At 43.1% G+C, this 19,452-nt stretch overlaps 1 protein-coding gene across 2 annotated transcripts; it reads left to right on the forward strand.

Moving 5' to 3' along the window:
• The first annotated feature begins 714 nt into the window (after positions 1–714).
• Positions 715–14,975, forward strand: ZKSCAN2 (zinc finger with KRAB and SCAN domains 2). Of its 2 annotated transcripts, none has more exons than XM_014834139.3 (7): positions 715–1,936; positions 2,942–3,128; positions 5,218–5,309; positions 5,657–5,780; positions 8,202–8,885; positions 11,052–11,543; positions 13,827–14,975. In XM_014834139.3, exons 1-7 carry the CDS (start codon positions 1,532–1,534, stop codon positions 14,747–14,749), a joined length of 2,907 nt encoding a protein of 968 aa, XP_014689625.3. In that variant the 5' UTR covers positions 715–1,531; the 3' UTR covers positions 14,750–14,975. The 2 variants fall into 2 exon arrangements, with proteins under 2 accessions (XP_014689625.3, XP_044602971.2); XM_044747036.2 differs by having other exon boundaries at positions 856–1,936; positions 2,930–3,128.
• Positions 14,976–19,452: the final 4,477 nt, after the last annotated feature.

Raw genomic sequence — 19,452 nt, forward strand, 5'->3', positions numbered from 1 at the left:
GCCAAGTGCCTGAAACACTACCTGACATCTCATCAATAAAGGGATGGATAGATGGGCCGGCGAGCAGGCATACTTCCGCGGTTCCACAGCAGCTAGGAGACGAGCACAGCTCATCCTTGCACCCGAGGAGGGAGGAAGCTGGAGCCCAGTCGGCGGACTCTGACCCAGAGATCCCCTCGGATCAGGCTTAGCCACACGGACTGCGCCAGAGCCCGGGGCAGGAAGCATCCCAAGGCGAAGAGACGACCCTCGCACCGCCCCTCGGGGAAAGGATGGGCTCATTTACAGATGCGGCCGCAGGGGATGCATCACTGCTACGCCCGTGTCCCTCCGCAAAAGAAGCGGGTCCCGCCGAGGGTCCCCCGAGGGTCGCCGCCTGCAAAACACCCGCCAGCAGGCGACAGAATCCCTCTGCGACTAACACATCCTCCACATTGTCCCTCCGCCAGGCAAAGGAGTCCCCGCTCCCCGCACCCGCTTCCGCGGCAGAAAGGACTGCGCCGCCTCCCCACTAGTGCTCCTCCACCTCAGAGACGTCTCCCCACCTCCCAGGTTCCCCGGGCTGAGGCGGACTCCTACTGCCCTTTCTTATTCCGTTCCACCGTCTCCCGCAAAATGTCTACTTGGTGCCCCCTACGTCCCTCCGCCAGGGGAAGATCCTCCGCGCCCCTCCTTATTCCTAAAGTCCCTCAGCCGCGAGTCACTGCGTTGCGCGCTCTCGCGAGAGTCGAGGATGCAGCCCCCTCCTCCCAGCCCCTCGCCGGCGAGAAAGCTTCTGCCGGACGCCGCGGCGCGCGGGCGCGGGCGGCGCATGCGTGGCCGCGGCTCCCAGCGCCCCCCGCGCAGTCGGCGGGCGGAGCGGAAGGCATCGCTCGCGAGGATCCGGCACCTTCCCCCTGCGAGGCCTCGCTTGCTCCCCGCGGCTTCTTTCCCCTTAGGGGTGGAACTGCTTCGCGCCCGTTCTTCGGCGTGCGCAGGTTTTTTGCGGCCTTTCTGGGGCCCGGAAAACCAGGCGCTGGCCCCGGACACCGCCGGCCCTCACCGGCCACCCGCCGGGGCCCGGGCGCGCCGCCGAGCCTCTAGCCTCGAACCCGGGGCCGGGCGAGGCCTGCACTTCCGGCCCCACCCACTCAGGGCCTCGCCTCCCGCGAGCCCGACCCCGGGGTACGTGACACACCCCCTCCCGGCCGCCTGTCCGCCCCCGCCCATCTTTCGCTCAGTCCTGGGGCTTTTCTCCCTGGCTGGTTCCGACACTGCACTAAAAGAGCTGCACCGTGGAAACCCACGTCGCGGAGACACACTTTGTTTGGAGAAGAGGCCGAGTGTTTGGACCTCAGGATATACGCTCACCTTTTCAAGGGCCTGGGATAGATTTGATTAATCAGCCTGGCGTACCCTGTTTCTGCTGACCCTGCCGTTTTCCCTGTCTACCTTCCCATACTTCCAAAACCATTAAGCAGATGGCCCTCGGAGATTTGGTTTATTTGAGTCTACTTTGAGCTAGACGTGAGGTTGAGCCCTGGGTTGGAGCATGGCTGCATCCCTGGACTCTCCGATCCACGCGCCCCTGGAGGTTGAGGGATGCCTAATAATGAAGATGGAAAAGGACCCCGAGTGGGCGTCGGAGCCCCTTCTGGAAAGATCCGATAGCTCTGAGTCTGAGACCTTTCGCAAATGCTTCCGGCAATTCTGTTATGCGGATGTGACCGGACCCCATGAAGCTTTCAGTAAACTCTGGGAACTTTGCTGCCGCTGGCTGAAGCCAGAAGTGCGTTCCAAGGAGCAGATCCTTGAGCTGCTGGTGATTGAGCAGTTTCTCACCATTTTACCCGAGAAGATACAGGCGTGGGCACAGAAGCAGTGTCCGGAGAGTGGAGAGGAGGCGGTGGCCCTGGTAATCCATTTGGAGAAAGAGACTGGAAAACTAAGACAGCAGGTGAGACAGGATTTTCCAAATTTTTATATTTAGAAAGAAGCGGGTGGGAAAGGCAGACGAGCAGGGATGCCTAAGTGTTCGTTATGGAAGGATAAATAGTACTAATGAAAGACTTTTAAAGAATCAGAAGTTCATTTAAGTAGAAAAAGAAAAGCTTTGGTTGAAATATCTTGCGAACAAAACTAAACACTATGAGCCTAAGTATTTGTTTTAAATCGTTGGCATAATGTTTCTCTGCAAAATTATGAGAGAACAATAAGTATGCTTCACAGGTTTTGACTTGCAGCTTGATCCTAAAGAGGGGGATTTTTGCCCCTCCTGCCCCCCTCCATAAAAGAAAGAAAGGACCTGGTCAGTTATCCCATGGCCCTCTCTAATCCTTTAATACTCTAATCTGGGTCTTCTGAAGTGCCCTCAAATCCATCATCCTTCTCACTCTTCTCCAGTTTAACTGCTAATCTTCATTTGTCAGTGGCTTTGCATGCTCTTCTAGTTGTTTTCCAACAGCCCTTACATTAACCTCATGAAATCCTGCAACATTTGCCGTTTCACCTTGCAAAGGATATGCATTTGTGTAAAGATCTGACTATCAGCAGGTTGGTGTGTTGGTCGGGGATAGATGTTACATGGGCAGATTAATTTTGTAAGTTTTCAGTTTACTAGTGAATTTATTTGTGTTCTGATAACTTTTACTTCTCCGTGAACCTAATATTCGTGAGAACTCAAGTAATGTTTATTCTGTTAACAGTGAGTCTCTGTATTTCACTCCTGACAGATCTTACCTGGGGTGTATTAATAAAGAGCACTCTCCTGTTGCCTTATGCCCAGACTTCTGGACAGTACTGTTAACCCAACACCCTCAGAGACTCCATTGGGAATGGAATGCAATTTTAATTCTTTTTCGCATCTTCTGTCCTTCTTTGCTATCCTTCTTGGGGGACTTTGATCCTGATTTGGCCCTCTTTTCCTCCCTCTTTCCATTATGGCATTGAGTTTATTTCCCAGGTTAACAGTCCTGTGCATTCAGAGAAGCAACCCCCACTCAGAGCAACATGGGAGGTGGCAGACTTTCAGCCAGAGCAGGTGGAGACCCAACACAGAGTAGTGTCTCCAGAGGAAGCTGGAAGCCTCCACTCAGGACACCAGGAGCAGCTGAACCGAAAGAGAGAGCATCGGCCCTTACCCAAGAATGGTAAGGAGAAGAACTCAGAGCATGCCCAGTGTAGAGACCATGGCAGATTTATTTTGCAGCCCTAACACTGTGATTTGCCCAGAGTAGGGTCCCCTCCATACATATTAAAAATAGATTAAATATTTGGGAAGAAAGACTTCATTAGCTTCAAGAGTTGGGAATATGTGTGACATACATAAAAGAGACCTTAAAAGATGGAATCTGGGAAAAATTAGATTGCCCAGGCTGGCCTGGAGGTCTTGCAATGTTATTTAACAATCTCCATTCTACAGTAGGCTTGTGTTTCTTAGTCCTGTCTTGTGTATATGTGTATATGTTCTTGGCTGACTATAAACAACTTGAAAAACTGTTTGGAAAGGGAAATAAGACTTTTATTTTCAAAAATGGACTCACGAGTAAGGCATCACACAAGTGGCATATGAGAGGGATAAACAATAAGACTTCATACAGAAAGGATCACTGATGTTCACAGCTGCCCTAGGCATTAATGAATCAAGTCAAAAAAAGGAAATGAATCTCCTGTCCTTCCCAGTCCACTGTGATCTCTCCATTCCCTGCAATGTGGTCTTAGGTTTAAAGAGAGGAATAGACAGATCCCTGAATCCACAGTAAAAAGATGTGAGTTTCTTTCCTGTCTCTGCCCCTCTCTCTGTGTGATCTTGGTCAAGTAATATGAAAAGAAGCATTTATGCAGAGAGGTTAAGAGATTAGCCTTTACAGACAGACAGCCTGGGTTCACAACCTACCTCTGTCATTCTTTACCTGTGTGGCCTTGGTCAGGTTACATAACTTCTCAAACTTTCCATTTTCTCATCTGTAGAAGGAAAGTACGGTGGTTAGTATAGATTAAATGAGGCAGTGTAAAAGGGCCGCAGCATTATAGCACTCAATACTTGTTAGTTACCTTCCTCCCATAATGGCACAATTATTTTTAAACTTCAAATCTGTCTGACTTATACAACCCTCACCAGAAGGTGAGATTCGCAACTACTGTACCCCACCTCCCGATCCCTCCTCAAATTCATATCATGATAGAATGCATTACAAATATTAATAGTTTCTGAATTATCCAGGATGTGTTCATTAGCATCAGAGTTTCCTCGTTCACATGGGTTAGATGCTGATAAGCTTAGTCCGATAAATGCATGGTGTTTCTGGGTTTTGCCATCCCAGAGTGATAAGGAATTCCTAAAGTGGAAAGTTTGTTCTGTTGAGGTACTTACTGGGATGTAGAGGACAGATCATTTGAGGGATCGATATGGCAGAGAGATGAGTTCATTCTAAAGGAAGAGCTGTATGTGCCTCAAGGAATAATATGTTTCCAAGGAAGTGATTCGATTTGCTTCTGTAGAAAGTAGTGGAGCAAGCTTCTGAGTTCTTCGTCATAGTAATATTTATTCTTGAAGTTTTCCCTAGATAGTGAGTTCTAGAGTAGAAGTTAGACCACAGATTGTGCTGTATATCAGTTTATATATTTTCCTTCCATCTTTCAAGGCATATGTTTGCCTGCAATGTCCATACACATCTATGTATGCTAACTTCTTAAGGACAATATTCACTCATAGGATATTAACTTATACTAGAGATCACAAACTGGTAACTCACATGGAAAGCTAGACTTGTTTTGTTTTGTCTACAAAGAGTTTTTGGTTTTGGAATTTTATTTGTTGTTTTTTTTAGTTCTCAAGGTTTAAAATCTTTTGAGATTGTATGTGAATGACCAGATTTCTGGCTTCTCTTGAAAAACTGGAAGCTCTGGCTGTACCAGTGGCATAGTCTCACAATGCAGCGTCAGCTGGAGCTGCACATTGGCTATACCCTTTCAATGGCACATGTGCTCTCCAGTTCCCCACAGTCCTTACCTGGCCCCTTTCATGATGTACTTTACCTGCTTACTCCCTAAAACATTTGTGTTTGTGAGCCCTGCTTTAGGGTACTGTGATTTGGAGCATTGTTCTAAACTCATTGAGAAAACGATCAATTTATATTTGTTGTTTTTTGTTATACATCTTCTTTTCTTAAAAGGAGAAGCAGCATGAACTAAAGGGCCAGTTTCCAGAACACTCATTGTTTCTTTTTCTTCTTATAGCTCGGCCTTCTCCCTGGGTTCCTGCCCCTGCTGATGAATGGAATACCAGAGATCAGGAAGTAACAACCACATGTCTTCCTGGTGGGTCCCAGGTAAGTTGCAATTGTTCTCTCTGGCCTTCCTTCCTAGGGTATTCAGCCACGAAGATTTCCTACACCTTCCCTATCCTCAAACTTGTGTACTCCTTCCATGAGACTTCTTCCTCTTGTTCCTTTTCCAGAAAAAAACTGGACCCAGCCTTCTGAGTAATGGGACTCCTTGCTGGATTGTCTCTCTTATGATTCTTTATAGTATCTTCTGCCTCATATGGCCCATAACATACACTTTGTTCCTTGATTTTAATTCTCCTTCAGGGCCGTCTATGCATCATCCATGATTGTTCATCCTTTGAAGACCCAGGTGGTTATCTTGGTAGTCATTACTGTTAGTGTTATTACAGGGACCGGTGAAAGATGTCCACATGGCAAGAGGTTTTCCCTCCAAGAGCGTGCATCAGATTCCTGCTCACAGAGACCTCTACCGGGATATTAGGAAGGAGAATGTTGGGAACATGGTCTCCCTGGGTAAGGATTCTTTCCCTTTACAAACAAAAGATTTGGGGATTTCTGATCTGCTGATGATAAAATAGTTATAAATGTTAACTCTTAATGGACCTCTGTGGGTTGTCTAATCATTTCTGTGGTCTAGCATACCAGACCTAGTCATCACTTATCCATGATCTCTTACCTCTTTCATTCCTTTCTTCTAGTTTAACATATATATGTGTATATTCTTATAATTTAATGGTTAAAACATTGGAGAGTATATGACTGTCATATTTATATTATTTGAATATAAACTTACACACATCCACTAGAGTAAAAGCTCCGTAAAGTCACAAGGTCTTTGTAGGAATTATTTTTGTTTAACCATAGTAACCCCAACATTTTACACAGAGTCTGACATATGGTGGGTACCCAGCAAAATATTTGTTGGATGCATGGAAATCTTATAAATGGAAGAAAAGAAAGTAATTTCAATACAATAACCTTGATAGTGTGTATTGTGAATTATTTAAATAGCATAAATTTACAGGCACACATAACCACTGAAGTGTCACTTTATCAGCAAAGTTTTGGACAATTATGTCATCTGCTTTAGCAGTATAGATAGTATGATTAATTCATACATGAACTACAAGTCAGAGACTTCTTATGAATAAAATTAATAGGCCTAAAATGTGCACTAATACACACTGTAGATATTGTAGACCTTTGCTGTCTAATAGGATAGTCACTAACCACACATGGCTGTTTAAGTTTAAATTTATAAAAGTAATTAAAGTTAAAATTGAATTCCTCAGTGATAGTAGCCATGTTTAAGCTATTCAATAGCTGTGTTAGGACAGTTATAGAACATTTCCATCATCACAGAAAGTTCTGTTGGACAATGCTGTGTGTAGACGCTAAAGTATAGAGATTATAAAATGGGCCATGTCACATAGACAAATAAAGATAAACCAGCAATTGTTTATAATTAGAAAGCAATTAAAGCAGTTGAAAAAAAAGAGCAACTCAAGATAACACTGATGACACACCAGTAACAAAGCACTCTTCCCAAAACAGCAGGTATCCCAGCCATCTGCCTGGTTGTGTACACACTAGATGTTTCCCAGCGTTGCCTTGCATCACACAGCATCCAGACCTAGTAAAATGCTGAATTAGAGTCCTTAGTAAAATCTGCAACAAATAAGATAGGGACTATGCTTTGAGGATTCAGATTTAGCCCAGCCCCTTCCCATGTAATTACGTATGGAAAGACCTAGGGCCAGAGATGCCTGCCCCAGTCTTTCATCATAGACTGTAAACTAATGGCCCATGAGCTGAATCTAGCCTACACATGTATTTTTCCTTGCATAGGGTTTTGATTTAAAATTAGTTATAAATCTGGATTTCTGGTATCTCTTGAAAAATCAAACGTCTGGCACCATGGGCCCATCTTCTCACATAAGCGCCAGTCGTCCAGCACTGAATAAAGGAGCTCATGCTGAACTGCCGCTGTTCTCACCCCAGCCACCTCACTCATTTATATCGCCCACCTCGTTCTTAGAGATGTTTGAGCTTTCATTGTCCCTACACTTATTTCTGTCGTGTAAAAGTAAAAAGCAAATCTCCATCCCCAGAGTTCTTTTAGGAATGGTTTGATTTGATGCTGCTTCTCTGGAATTCCGTGAAGCATGTGTGTGTTGTCTAGAGAAGAAAACTAAATTTTATTACATACTAACTGGGCATTAGACACTTTACAGATGATCATTTATTAAATATTCCTAGCTTTTCTTTGAATAGATCATACTATTCCCCAGAAAACTGAGGCTCAGAGAGATTAAGAAACATCCCTTCATCAAAAAGTAAAATAAGTGATGGAACTAGGATTCAAATTTAAGACATTTTGATCTCTACAGTATCAAAAGGTAACAAACTCTCAATTTGCTTCTCTATTCTTACATCTCTTTCCCATTAACCTTGCCAGATGTATCCAAAAATTTTTGACTTCTCATCTCTCATAGCCCTAGTAGGTGTATATATGTGTGTGTTGGGGTGAGGGGACGTGGGGAGCAGACATAAGCACACTTTATTTTGTAACTAACAGATACTGGTTAGGAGTATACTCCGAACCTAACACAATGTTAGATACTGAGAGGGAATCAAATATAATAAAATGTTTCTTACTCTTAAAGGTTTTCCTTTAAGAACTAGCTGGGGAAAGAAGTGATGCATACATGAGAAGTAAAAGGGTAGTAGATGATTGTGCCAAAGAACTCGTGTAAGAATAACTATAGTGTACAGTGTTATGGTTGAGGAAGGCTCTAGAAGAGAGGTGAATTGGACAAGACCTTTAAAGGATAGGTGTGAACAAGTGGTCCAGGAGAGCACGCTACAGCAGAAGATTGGGGCATGTAGTGATGACCTCTCTGTCCAGCATGAAATATGTTTTTCTTATTGTAGGAGGTACAGTATCTACATCTAACAAGATATCCCAGTTGGAGCAAAGAAAGGAGCCATGGGCCATAAGTCTACATTGCTCTAATAAAAGGAATATTCTGCGAAACAACTACATCAAGGAAAAGTCAGTTCATGCTATTCAGATCCCTGTAAGGAATGCAGGGAAAACATGGAGAAAGCAGCAACAGTGGGGTTTAGAAGATGAAAAAATAGCAGGCGTGCATTGGAGCTATGAGGAAACTAAGACTTTTCTTGCAATTCTCAAAGAGTCTCGCTTTTATGAAACACTCCAGGCTTGTCCCCGAAACAGCCAGGTGTATGGTGCTGTAGCTGAATGGTTACGAGAATGTGGCTTCCTCCGAACACCAGAACAGTGTCGGACCAAGTTCAAAAGTCTCCAGAAGAGCTATCGAAAAGTGAGAAATGGCCATGTGCTAGAACCCTGTGCCTTCTTTGAGGACATGGATGCTTTGTTGAACCCTGCAGCCCATGCTTCATCTGCTGATAAGCCAAAGGACATTATTTCTCTCCCCAGACTGAAAAGAATTGGGATGAGTGCTAAAGAACAGATCAGTTTGGTGGAGGAGGAAGAAGCAGCAGAAGAATCTGATGGTGATGAAGTGGGCATTGAATTTATCCGCAAGTCTGAGATTCGTGGTGCCCCTGTCTTGTTTCAAAACCTGAGTGGTAAGAATTGTGCTTTTTCTTCTGGTATGAAAATGGGTGGAGTGGTCTTCTGGAAATATGAGTAATCCAGAAGTGACCAGACCTGGGGAGTGCTGTCACGCACGCCTTGCCACTTATCACTCTGATTGGCCAGATCACTGAACGTACTCTCAGGTGTTTGTTGCCTCCCCAGTGCAGTCTGAGTGCCAGCACTGAGTGGCTGTGGAAGGTCCTTTTTCAAGTTAGTGAACAGCATGGATTTTGAGTATTTGGGGAGTGTGGAAGGAAGATAAATGGAGTCAAGGGTTCTAAGGATCTAACATTAGCTCAGAATTGGTATAAAGCAGTCAATTATATTAGATTGCAATAAATCAAGGATACATTGTTATCCTATCTAGGGTAACCAGTAAAAGAATGTGTAACTATGGTTGGACCTTGAGGGTATGATGTTAATTAAGCGAAATAACCAATCAGAGAAAGACAAACCGCATGATTTCACTGATATGTGGAAGATAAGCAATCACATGGATAAAAAGAACAGATTAGTGGTTACCAGAGAGGAAGGGGATGAGGGGAGAGCAAAAGGTGTAAAGGGGCACATATGTATGGCGATGGATGAAAATTAGACTATTGGTGCTGAGCACAAAGCAGCCTATACAGAAACCAATAAATAACAATGTACACCTGAAATTACACAATGTTATATACCATTATGACCTCAATAAAATAATTGAAAAATAAATAAATAATGTGTAACTAAAGTTAAAAGAGTGAAAAAAGTGAAATTCTAAGACAAGAAAGGAGAGAAAAAGGAATGCAAAGTAGTTGAGTCAAATTGGAAAAAAGCAGTAAGATAGTAGTTATAAATCCAAATATGTCATTAATTACAAACTTAAAAGACTGAAACTGTCAGACATTTAAAAAAATATCTGTTACTTATAAGAGATACATCTTAAATATAAGAACACAGAGACATTGAAATTAAAAGGATAGAAAAAGATACCATGCTCAAGAAAGCTGGTATTCAAATTTGAGGACTGGGACATGCAGAGCTAAACTGCCAGGTAATGGCTTGTGACAATAGATGCATCGTGTAACTACTTTGAGCTTCAATTTTCTCATCTGTAAAATGTGACTAAGAAGGCCAAGATTGGTGTTAATGTTAAAGGGGACAGTAAGATGAAGGCAGTCTGCAAATGCTAAAATGCAATAAAACATTGCCTGGTATCACTGTTATTAGTAATGTTTCTCTACTTCACCTTACAAGAAGGTGGTAAGTTCTTAGAAAGAATGGAAAAATAAACCAGGCTAGGAGAGCTGGAAGTGTACTTGTGATTATACCTATTCAAAAGAAACAGACCTCAGGAAAAACATGGGAAGATGCATTATGCATGTACAGGTATTCATGAATCTGGAAATCCATAGGCATGAGGGTGGGGCTCTTGGGTGATATCAAATATGAAAATCCAGTGATAAGACTGGAAGAGACCACCCAGTGAGATAGAGGATAGAAATGAGTCTTTCCTACTATAGATTATAAAACACAAAAATCATGTTTAAGAAACTATTCAGACACATCCTCAGAAGCTATATTCTGCTGTAAAAGCAGAACATCCACTTGTCTTGCAGATCATTGCATCTCTCAAAGTAGAGGGCTCAGTGACATCAAACACTACTCTGGACGTAGTTCTCGTCTTCAAAGAAGATTGGTCAAAGAAGAGAGAGAAACTTTTGGGGGGAAGTTCCTGTTGGGTGTCCTAGTCTGTTATTAGCGTTTGAGAAGACAGACAGCTAAATCCTTAGTTAATCACCATAGCAATGGAAGATTGGAGAGACTGCATTTTTACTGTGCCAAGTAAACTTTCAGATCAGTTTATCAGTTTCAATGAAAAAATCCTATTGGGATTTTGACTTTATAGATTCATTTAAGAATTGATATCTGTACAACTTGAGTCCTCCTATCCAGAAACATAGTGTTTCTCCATTTGTTCTAGTTCTTTTATGTCTTTCAGTAAAATATTAGAGATTTTTCTATATAGACCTTGTTTCTTGCAAAGCTTATTCCCAGGCATACCATAGTTCCTGTTGCTACTGTGAGGGAGATTTGTTTTCTTTTACCCTTTATATTTTGTGTAGAAGAAAATATATAATATTCTTATATCTTTGAACTTTGTCCTTGAATGGCAGGAGTGCACTGGGGCTACGAGGAAACCAAGACTTTTCTTGATATCCTCCGTGAGACTCGATTTTATGAAGCGCTTCAAGCCTGTCATCGGAAGAGTAAGTTGTATGGGGCTGTGGCGGAACAACTGCGAGAGTTTGGCTTCCTGCGGACACCAGAGCAGTGCCGGACCAAGTTCAAAAGCCTTCAGAAGAGTTACCGTAAAGTGAAAAATGGTCACATGCTAGAGTCCTGCGCATTCTACAAGGAGATGGATGCCCTGATTAACTCTCGAGCATCTGCCCCTTCCACCAACGCCCCAGAAGAAGTCTCATCACCCTCAAGGCAAGAAAGAGAGGATATTGAGATTGAACCCCAGGAATCTACAGGCTGGGAACCTGAGGAGACCTCACTGGAGGCAATGGTGGAAGACTCTGGCAGCGAGAGAATGAGTGAGGAGGAAATTTTACAAGAGCCGGAATTCCAGGGACCTCCAGGTCTACTGCAAAGCCCAAGTGGTAAGGATCATGAAGGGGCTGTAGACTAAAAGAGGAAGAAGTGCGGTTCACTGACAAATCGGTAGATATGGCACATCACTCATGAATATTTATTCATTAAACAAATAATTGAGTGTCCTGTGCTGTTTTAGGAGCAAAGGATATAGCAGTGAATTAAAAAAAATCCCTATTCTCATGGAGCTTCTATTCAAGGAAGGAGATTACATTCGGATGATTTGGTCTTTGGGATTTCAGCCTCGGCTTTTGTCTGTACGGGTCAGACATTGTTTTGTATCTCCTGGAAATACTGGGGGGAAGAAGAATTTGGAATTAAATATGAAAAAAACTCAGATGAAGGAGGTGTGTCAATAAGCTCAAAATAGAAATAGCTTAGTTATGTGTGATGTGCATGAGAAAAAGGATAGAGACAAAATGAGAGAGAGACTTTATTCTGGTTCTGAGCTCCACCTGTGTATTTCCCACTGACCGCTGGATGTTCCCATGGGCATCTCACCAGCAGCACAGACTTAAAATTTTTCAAAACTAAAATCACCATCCTCCTTCCCACACCAGGGCTCTTCCCTGTGTACTCCCACAGGTCATCCACACTTAAAACCTTAGAGATATTTTTGATGTCTTCTCTCTCATTATTTACATCCAGGCAGACGACACCTTTGGTTACCACAGCCAGTACCCTAGTTCAGTCTTTTGCCTAAATGATTGTAAAAGTCTCTAAAGCAGTTTTCTCCATAAGACTTGTATAAAGATTCCACAACTATCCCTTAATCTGAGCTCATCTTATCTTTCTAGCCTTACCTGGTATTATTTTCCTTCCAACACTGTATACTTACTCAAAACAAACCTTAGAGAAGGATGTTCATGCATGGGCTTTCTGGTGGTATTTATATGGGAACTTGTAGTATGAAGGCTGAAACTGTTATGTCCTATATAACCCTGATTTCTATAACTCCAGAAACAAAGGAAAGAAAGTTCTTTGGTACCATCTGTTGTGAATCTTGTTTTTTAAGGTGAGTTCCAGACCTGTCATCAAATTATCAGGCTCTATCTGAACCAACTACTAGCTGTGACTTTCTCCAAATCCCAGAATAGTGTTGGACCTAATCAGAACGTTTCAGAACAACTACTGTTAAGTGAAAGATGGCATTATTAGGGCTTTTAGGTTAATGGGTTGTTGGCTGCCCTTTTCTCCCCAACCCATGCCACAGCTGCCCTACTTGGGACTGAGCAGCAATTCCAACTGAATATATGGAAGGAAAGTAGTGTTGAAACTGGCAAGTAGAAACAAGGCTGTATAGAAAAATGCTTAAGGCAAGGGTTTCAGAATCAAACAAACTGGGATGGGGCCTAAGTTACACAGCTTGTGATATATTTATGGGTGAAATAAAATGATTCTGGAATTTGCTTCATAATAATCTGGGTGGAAGGAGCAGGAAGTGTATGAGAATGGAGATGAAACAAGATTGGCCATGAGTAGATCATTGTTAAAGCTGGGTAAGTGATTCCTGGAAGTTCATTATGCATACTGTTCTCTACTTTTCTGTATGTTTGAATTTTCCATAATAAAAAGTTAATGCAAAACCATAGTTAATAAGTGACCAGGATGGAATCAGAACAGAAGTGTCTGAATTAAAGCCTGTCGCTCTTCACCACATTATGCTCTCTGTCCAGAAAACTTCTTGGAAAAGCTGCAATCCAAGGTGTACCTTGTAGTGAACGTGGAATGTAGATGAAGGAATGAGGAGAAGATAATTCCAGTTTGGGGAACAGGAAGAATTAAGATTTGAATTAGCGTGGTCTGTGTGTGAGACAACTGGAAAAGCAAAGTGACGGGAACATTTGAGCAGAAGAAAGAAATACTCTGGGATGGGATATGATTAGATATTGATGAATTTAGACATCCATTCAGAAATTTGGACTTGATAACTAGAATCTACTCGAAACACTAGTGTAGTATAGTGTATTTTAGTATAGATGTGAAATTTGAAAGCAAGATGAATTGGGATGGAACTTCAGGGGGATAAGCTAAGTTGCTCCCCTGTTAATCAGGATATGGATGGGCAATAATGGCTTGGATTATAATTCAATTCAGAAAACTTTTCTGAAGGCCTACTTTGTATTAGTTGTTATTGGCTGTTCATGGAACTGAATGAAAACAAGGCAGGAAAGAGTAATAGGACCTGAGGCCAGAGAAGTGTACAGGGATCCTAACATATGAAACCTTGTAGCCATGTTGTTTATGTTAATACAGGACTGGTCTGAAATTTTTATTGTCTTTTTTTTCAGGTTTTGAAATTGGAGGTAGTATTGAGGAGGATGCAACGCGGGTAACATATAAGGACATGGAGCAGCATAGGGCACTGAGAGAAAAGTCTGCAAGGGCAGTCTCCCAGCACACTGATCCAGGTAAATATCGCAGAAGGGAATGCATCTCAGGAAGACAATGGGAAAACCTTCAAGGCGTCAGACAGGGAAAGCTGGTGTCCCAGCCTAGAGATTTAGGGAAAGCTGTTGTGCAGCAGAGGCCTTTGGTGGGGAAGAGACCCTATAGACTTCTCAAGTACGGAGAAAGCTTTGGAAGGAGTGCTCGTCTCATGTGCCGGATGCCCCACCAGAAGGAAAATCCTTCTAAGTGTGGTGTCTGTGGGAAGTGCTTTGGTAGAAGCAGGAGCCTAATCAGACACCAAAGAATTCACACGGGAGAAAAACCGTTTAAATGTCTCGACTGTGGGAAAGGTTTTAATGACTCCTCAAACTTTGGGGCCCACCAGAGAATCCACACAGGGGAGAAGCCCTACAGATGTGGAGAATGTGGCAAGTGCTTTAGTCAGAGCTCAAGTCTTATTATACACCAGAGAACCCACACTGGAGAGAAGCCCTATCAGTGTGGGGAGTGTGGGAAAACCTTTACCAACAGTTCTCATTTCAGCGCCCACCGGAGAGTCCACACTGGCGAGAATCCCTACAAATGTGTAGATTGTGAAAAAAGTTTCAGTAACTGTACAAGATTTCGAGAACATCGGAAAATACACACTGGAGAGAAGCCCTACGGATGTGTGCAGTGTGGCAAACATTTCAGTAAGAGTTCTGTTCTCACCAAACATCGGGAAGTCCACATGAGAGAAAAATTCCTGCCACCCTCTCCATCTATATATTCCCCAGAGCACCCATGTAAGGGGAAGACTGATGAATTCAGGAAAAATTTTTGATGCTGATCTCTTCTCTTCCTGAATGTCCCTTTAGCCATTCTACTCTCATCTCTCTCTTGGAAGCAATCTTTTCTTAGCTATAAAGTGTAATTCCCAAGGTAACTTGCGGATATAATAAACTAACGACTTGGACCCTGTTCTCACCTCTGCCTCTAACTTGATCAGTCTGTTCCTCTCCTTCTATGTGTCCCAACTTCTCCTTTAATAAAGTGGAGAAGATATCGTGTCTGAGTTCAGAGTGAAATTCCCTTCAGTATCTCGAGCTGCTGCTAGCGGATTGCCAAGTCCAGCAGCCTTCAAGATCCTTCAGTGTAGGTGAGAGTTGTTTTCAAGGAGATAAAAAGTGCTGAAAGTGTCTTTTTTCATTCTCTACCACATGAGATCCTGGATGCAACTTGGTCACAGAGTTTCCTGTTTGGGTAGAACTTTCAGGAGTCTGATCAGAACCCCATCAAATCCATCTTGGTTTGGAAGATATTCACAGATGGAGATTGAAGATTTTACAGCTTCCTTCAGAAGTCTGTTGCAATGCACCTTTTTTGTGTCAAGAAGTTGATCCAGATAGCTAGGGTAGAATCCCTGTATTGTCACTGAAGTCACATTACTAAGGCCCTGCCCTCCATTGGGGTGAGAAGCAACTCATCACCCGTTGTCCTTTGTATGCTACTCTTTTCTGTCCCTGAAGACCGAAGCCCCTCAGCTGCTGCCTCTCCAGCCTGTAGTAATCCGGTTCCTTTTGCCATTTCTCATTAAGACCTGCACTTACCTCTTAATTGTTCTGGGTGCTCTTGTCTTACTCTTCTGAACGACCATGCCCTCCTCACATTGAATAGGATGCATGCACACAGTGTGTCTCATTAAAGTAGAAGTTCAGACACATTCTCATTCTACCCTAGAACTTCGCTTGTTCCTATCTAGAACATGACTGTTATGTTGGCATATTTTATGCCTCTCAACCCCACTCTTCAGTATAGTGTTATATGATAATAGTTTTCTAAAACTCTAAGGGGGTAGGGAAGACATGAGGCAGAGACTTGAAACAGTTACTGTTTCTAAGACCAGTTGGACTCCTTAGGCCTGCTTTAGATCAGATAGCCACCTCAGTCCAGACCGACACCTTCAGGCCCATTTGTTGATTATGCCAGGCCCTTTTCTGAGGCTTCTAGTCCCTGTTCATAGGATCATAAACCTCACTGTAGAGCCTGAGTAATTTATACAACTCTGCAGCTCACTGAGTGAAAGTGGAAATATTTACGGAAACTTCGAATCCAGAACACCATTTTTGTTTTCCTGATGTACCTCTTTGTCTGAAAAATCTCTGGTAACCCTGTAGCAGTAGCTCAATAAGTATTGAAGGAAGAGTTCAGATAGAGGGATAGTTATTTCATTTATGGACGTTTCAGATGAAACCCAGGAATTTGGTCATCCAAGGCTGACTGCTTCAGGATGAGGCCGGTGGCATTTATATGCTTAATAAGTATCTAGGGTGGCTTTGCTTTGGGGAGGGAGAAGTCATAAAGTTAATGGAAAGATAACCAGAGTCAGGACTGTATGTAGATGATTATTTTGATGTTACCTCTCCTTTCTTTTGTCAGATGCTCTTTTATTTGAAAACATCTGGAGATAATATTTTTCCTTTGAGTATGTTTGAACCTTTTGAAACTTGGTCAACAAAGTACCAAGGAGAGTAGGCAGTGGAGAAAGAAATCCAACTTATGGTGCCAGTGAATAGGGTGTGGCCTGTTAGAAGGCAGGTGACTCAGGTAAACGTCGATACGTGTTTCTGATTTACATTTGTTAGACATGTTATGATGATTCACAGCTCAGTAGGTGGATTTCCTCTGTGTTGTCTGCATTATAGTCTTCTAATGGTAAGCGGAGTTTCTTGTTAGTAGTGTGCCTAGCACAGTAAGATGTGTGTGGTGCCAGTGGACATGTCCTTATATTGTGTAAATGTTCTGGAATTCCAGCTCTAGAGGAGATGCGCATTAATAGAAATGAGCACTTAGTAATATGTACCCAGGATTGATAATTATGTCAAAGCATGATTCAGGAAAGTAGGTGATTTATTTATAAATATTTATTAAGCACTGTATGTGTGCAGCTGTGTTCTAGGCATAGTGAGGGATGTGAGAATGAAAGAAGGCCTGGTGTCTGTACTCAAGGAACTTGCAACGTGATAAAGTGTTGCAGCAAAAGGTGATGCCAGTTACATTCACGTCAGTTACAGAAGGTCAATAGCTTAATCACGGGAAAATCACCTTCACTTGCAAAAGAGTTTTTCTGAATTGCCTGAAGTCGTATTGTGTACCTCTGTCTCTCAGACTTCCCCAGTGGCGGGAAAGGATCAAGACCCATTCTGTCCCAGGGGAACAAACTGATGCTCTTTGTCTCTGACGTCTGGGATCAAGCTGAGATGGAATTTGGCGTCCCCCACCTGTATTCCCAATTGTAGATGGTCTGTTTGGAGGAGTAGTAAACTGACTTAATGAACTTGGTTCTGAAGAAATAGAAGGTCCTACCCACCGTCTTAGACCAAGGCTCCTTGTGTTTTATCTTTTTTCAGGTGGAACGTGGAAGTCAAAATGAATAACCACACTCTGATTAATGTGTCTCTTATGTCACATAACATTGCCTTTATGAAGACCCACAGGAAAAGATTTTTTCTTTATCTCCATACCAGGGAAAGCTCTGATCCTAAGCAAAAAAAAAGTTATAAACACTGTGATTTTTTATAACGCTGCTTTTCTCTCTGTTCTGGCTGCTGGAAAACTCAAAACTTAGAAAAACAAAACTTACAAGTCAGCTAAACCAACTACCTAAAACCTGTGTTTATTTAATCCTGTCTTATTTCTTTAAAAATTGCCCCAAATCCTATTTTTCAAAAGTGGTATAGACGCAGACATTTTATTATCTGACATCCCCCACCCAAGGCATTTTGGAACCTGGCTTGTAAGCCAGCCTAAGCGTGCTTTGTTACTCCCACAAATACCTCCAGTTCTTACCAGTGATTTTATTACACATACAACCTAATTTATTCATCTGGAAGGAAACCTTAGTTTTTCAAAGAGGAAAATTTCCCACATACACTTGAACAGCTCAGGGCGGCCTGCCGTGGTGGAATGAACTTTAAACCAGAAGCCAAAAGAGACAAGTTTCCGCCTTGTCGTATACCACTTACTGAGTGTTGACGAATCATCGCCTCTCTCTGGGCCTGAGTTCCTCATCTGAAGAGAAGCTGACCTTGACTGCCAACAGTGCTCCGGCTCTAATGTTTTGTGAGGCTGAGGAGCATGGTCTGGATGAGGAAGATGTTCTAAGTCCAGGCGCCCCGGCCTGGCTCATCGCTGCACGCAGCACCCAGGCCATACGGAGCCCGTGTTGTACTTCAGGAGGGGGGTGCTGTGCAAACCACTCAGGTTCAACAGCAGGCAGCCCCTGAGGCACCGCGGTAGAATGGCAGGCAGCTGCAGTGAAGAAGCCCTGTCTGGTGAGCTCTGGTTCCCAGTGACAGACAAGACTCAACTGTGAGGGAGCTGGGGAAGCCCCCGTGCAGCGAGTGTCTGAGCGACTTGTGTAGCTGTGAGCCTTTGCCGCTGTTGGAGTGCATTCCGAGTATAACTGTATGTCTAGTCATTGTTTTGTATCAAGGTCCACTTAGATGTCTTCTTGAGAACTTGTTTGTGAAATAAATGTTTAAAATAAATGACTCCCACTGGTTTTTGCCGTAATTTGAAGGGTGTCTTCTATTAAGGGAAAAAAGAATTTATCTAAGGTAGTAAGAGCTGAATTTCAGTCTCATTCCAGTTCGCTGCTCCCCCCACATCTGGCGGGGATCTTCTGTGAGTGCACAGCTATTCTTGTGCAGCAGGCCTCTGATAACTGGCACTGCCATTGTCCCAGATAATGTTTGGCTCCTGTTCTAGGGTGGAATTAGCCTTGCCTGTATATACTGCATGTATTCTGGGTAAGGCACTCACCCACAGCCTTTATGGGGAAACAAGTCTCGACGATTTCCCCAAAGACACAGTGTTGCTTTCGATTTATTTGATTTAAAGGGTTGCAGCGGCTTCTACTTAGTACTTCTTCCTGTAACAGCTCCAACTCCATGGGTCATAGAGTCAAAGTCGAGATTTTGCCACTTGCTGAGGATATATTTCCAGCCACACTCTCAGGAGCTGTACGAAGAACCATAGATTGGATGTAGGGAGCCAGTTCACCTAAGCATGAGGTAGATTCCAGACAAAGTCTCTCTCTCCCCTGGACTTTATAAGCCTCTACCCTGGGCAACCGACTGCAGTAGTACCCAAGATTTTCAAGAATTGTAACTGCTCAGAGTGGGTACCTAAGAGTCCCTGTATGTTTTCTATACTTTCCTTGAATAAATGCACACGACCTTTCTGGAGGAAGCAAAGATAAAGGCCAATGATATTTGTGTGCCGTGTTGTATCAAAGTTCTTCCACAAGATCACCTGAACTTCCATGTCTACAGAGATTTAGGTCTGCGAACTGACTTAGATCTAGGAATAAGATGAGAAACTTCAAATCTCTAAAGGGGAAAAAATCTCTAAAGACCACAAATTTTCAATTCCTGTAAACTAGTTAAGGCAACTAGACTTTAAGGGAGGCGAATGAATGCTTTGTGTTTCGAGGAACACTAAAAGGAACGTAGTCAGTCACAACCCCCAAACTCCATGACGAGT

Source organism: Equus asinus, chromosome 14, assembly GCF_041296235.1.
Source record: "Equus asinus isolate D_3611 breed Donkey chromosome 14, EquAss-T2T_v2, whole genome shotgun sequence".
Lineage (NCBI taxonomy): Eukaryota > Metazoa > Chordata > Mammalia > Perissodactyla > Equidae > Equus > Equus asinus.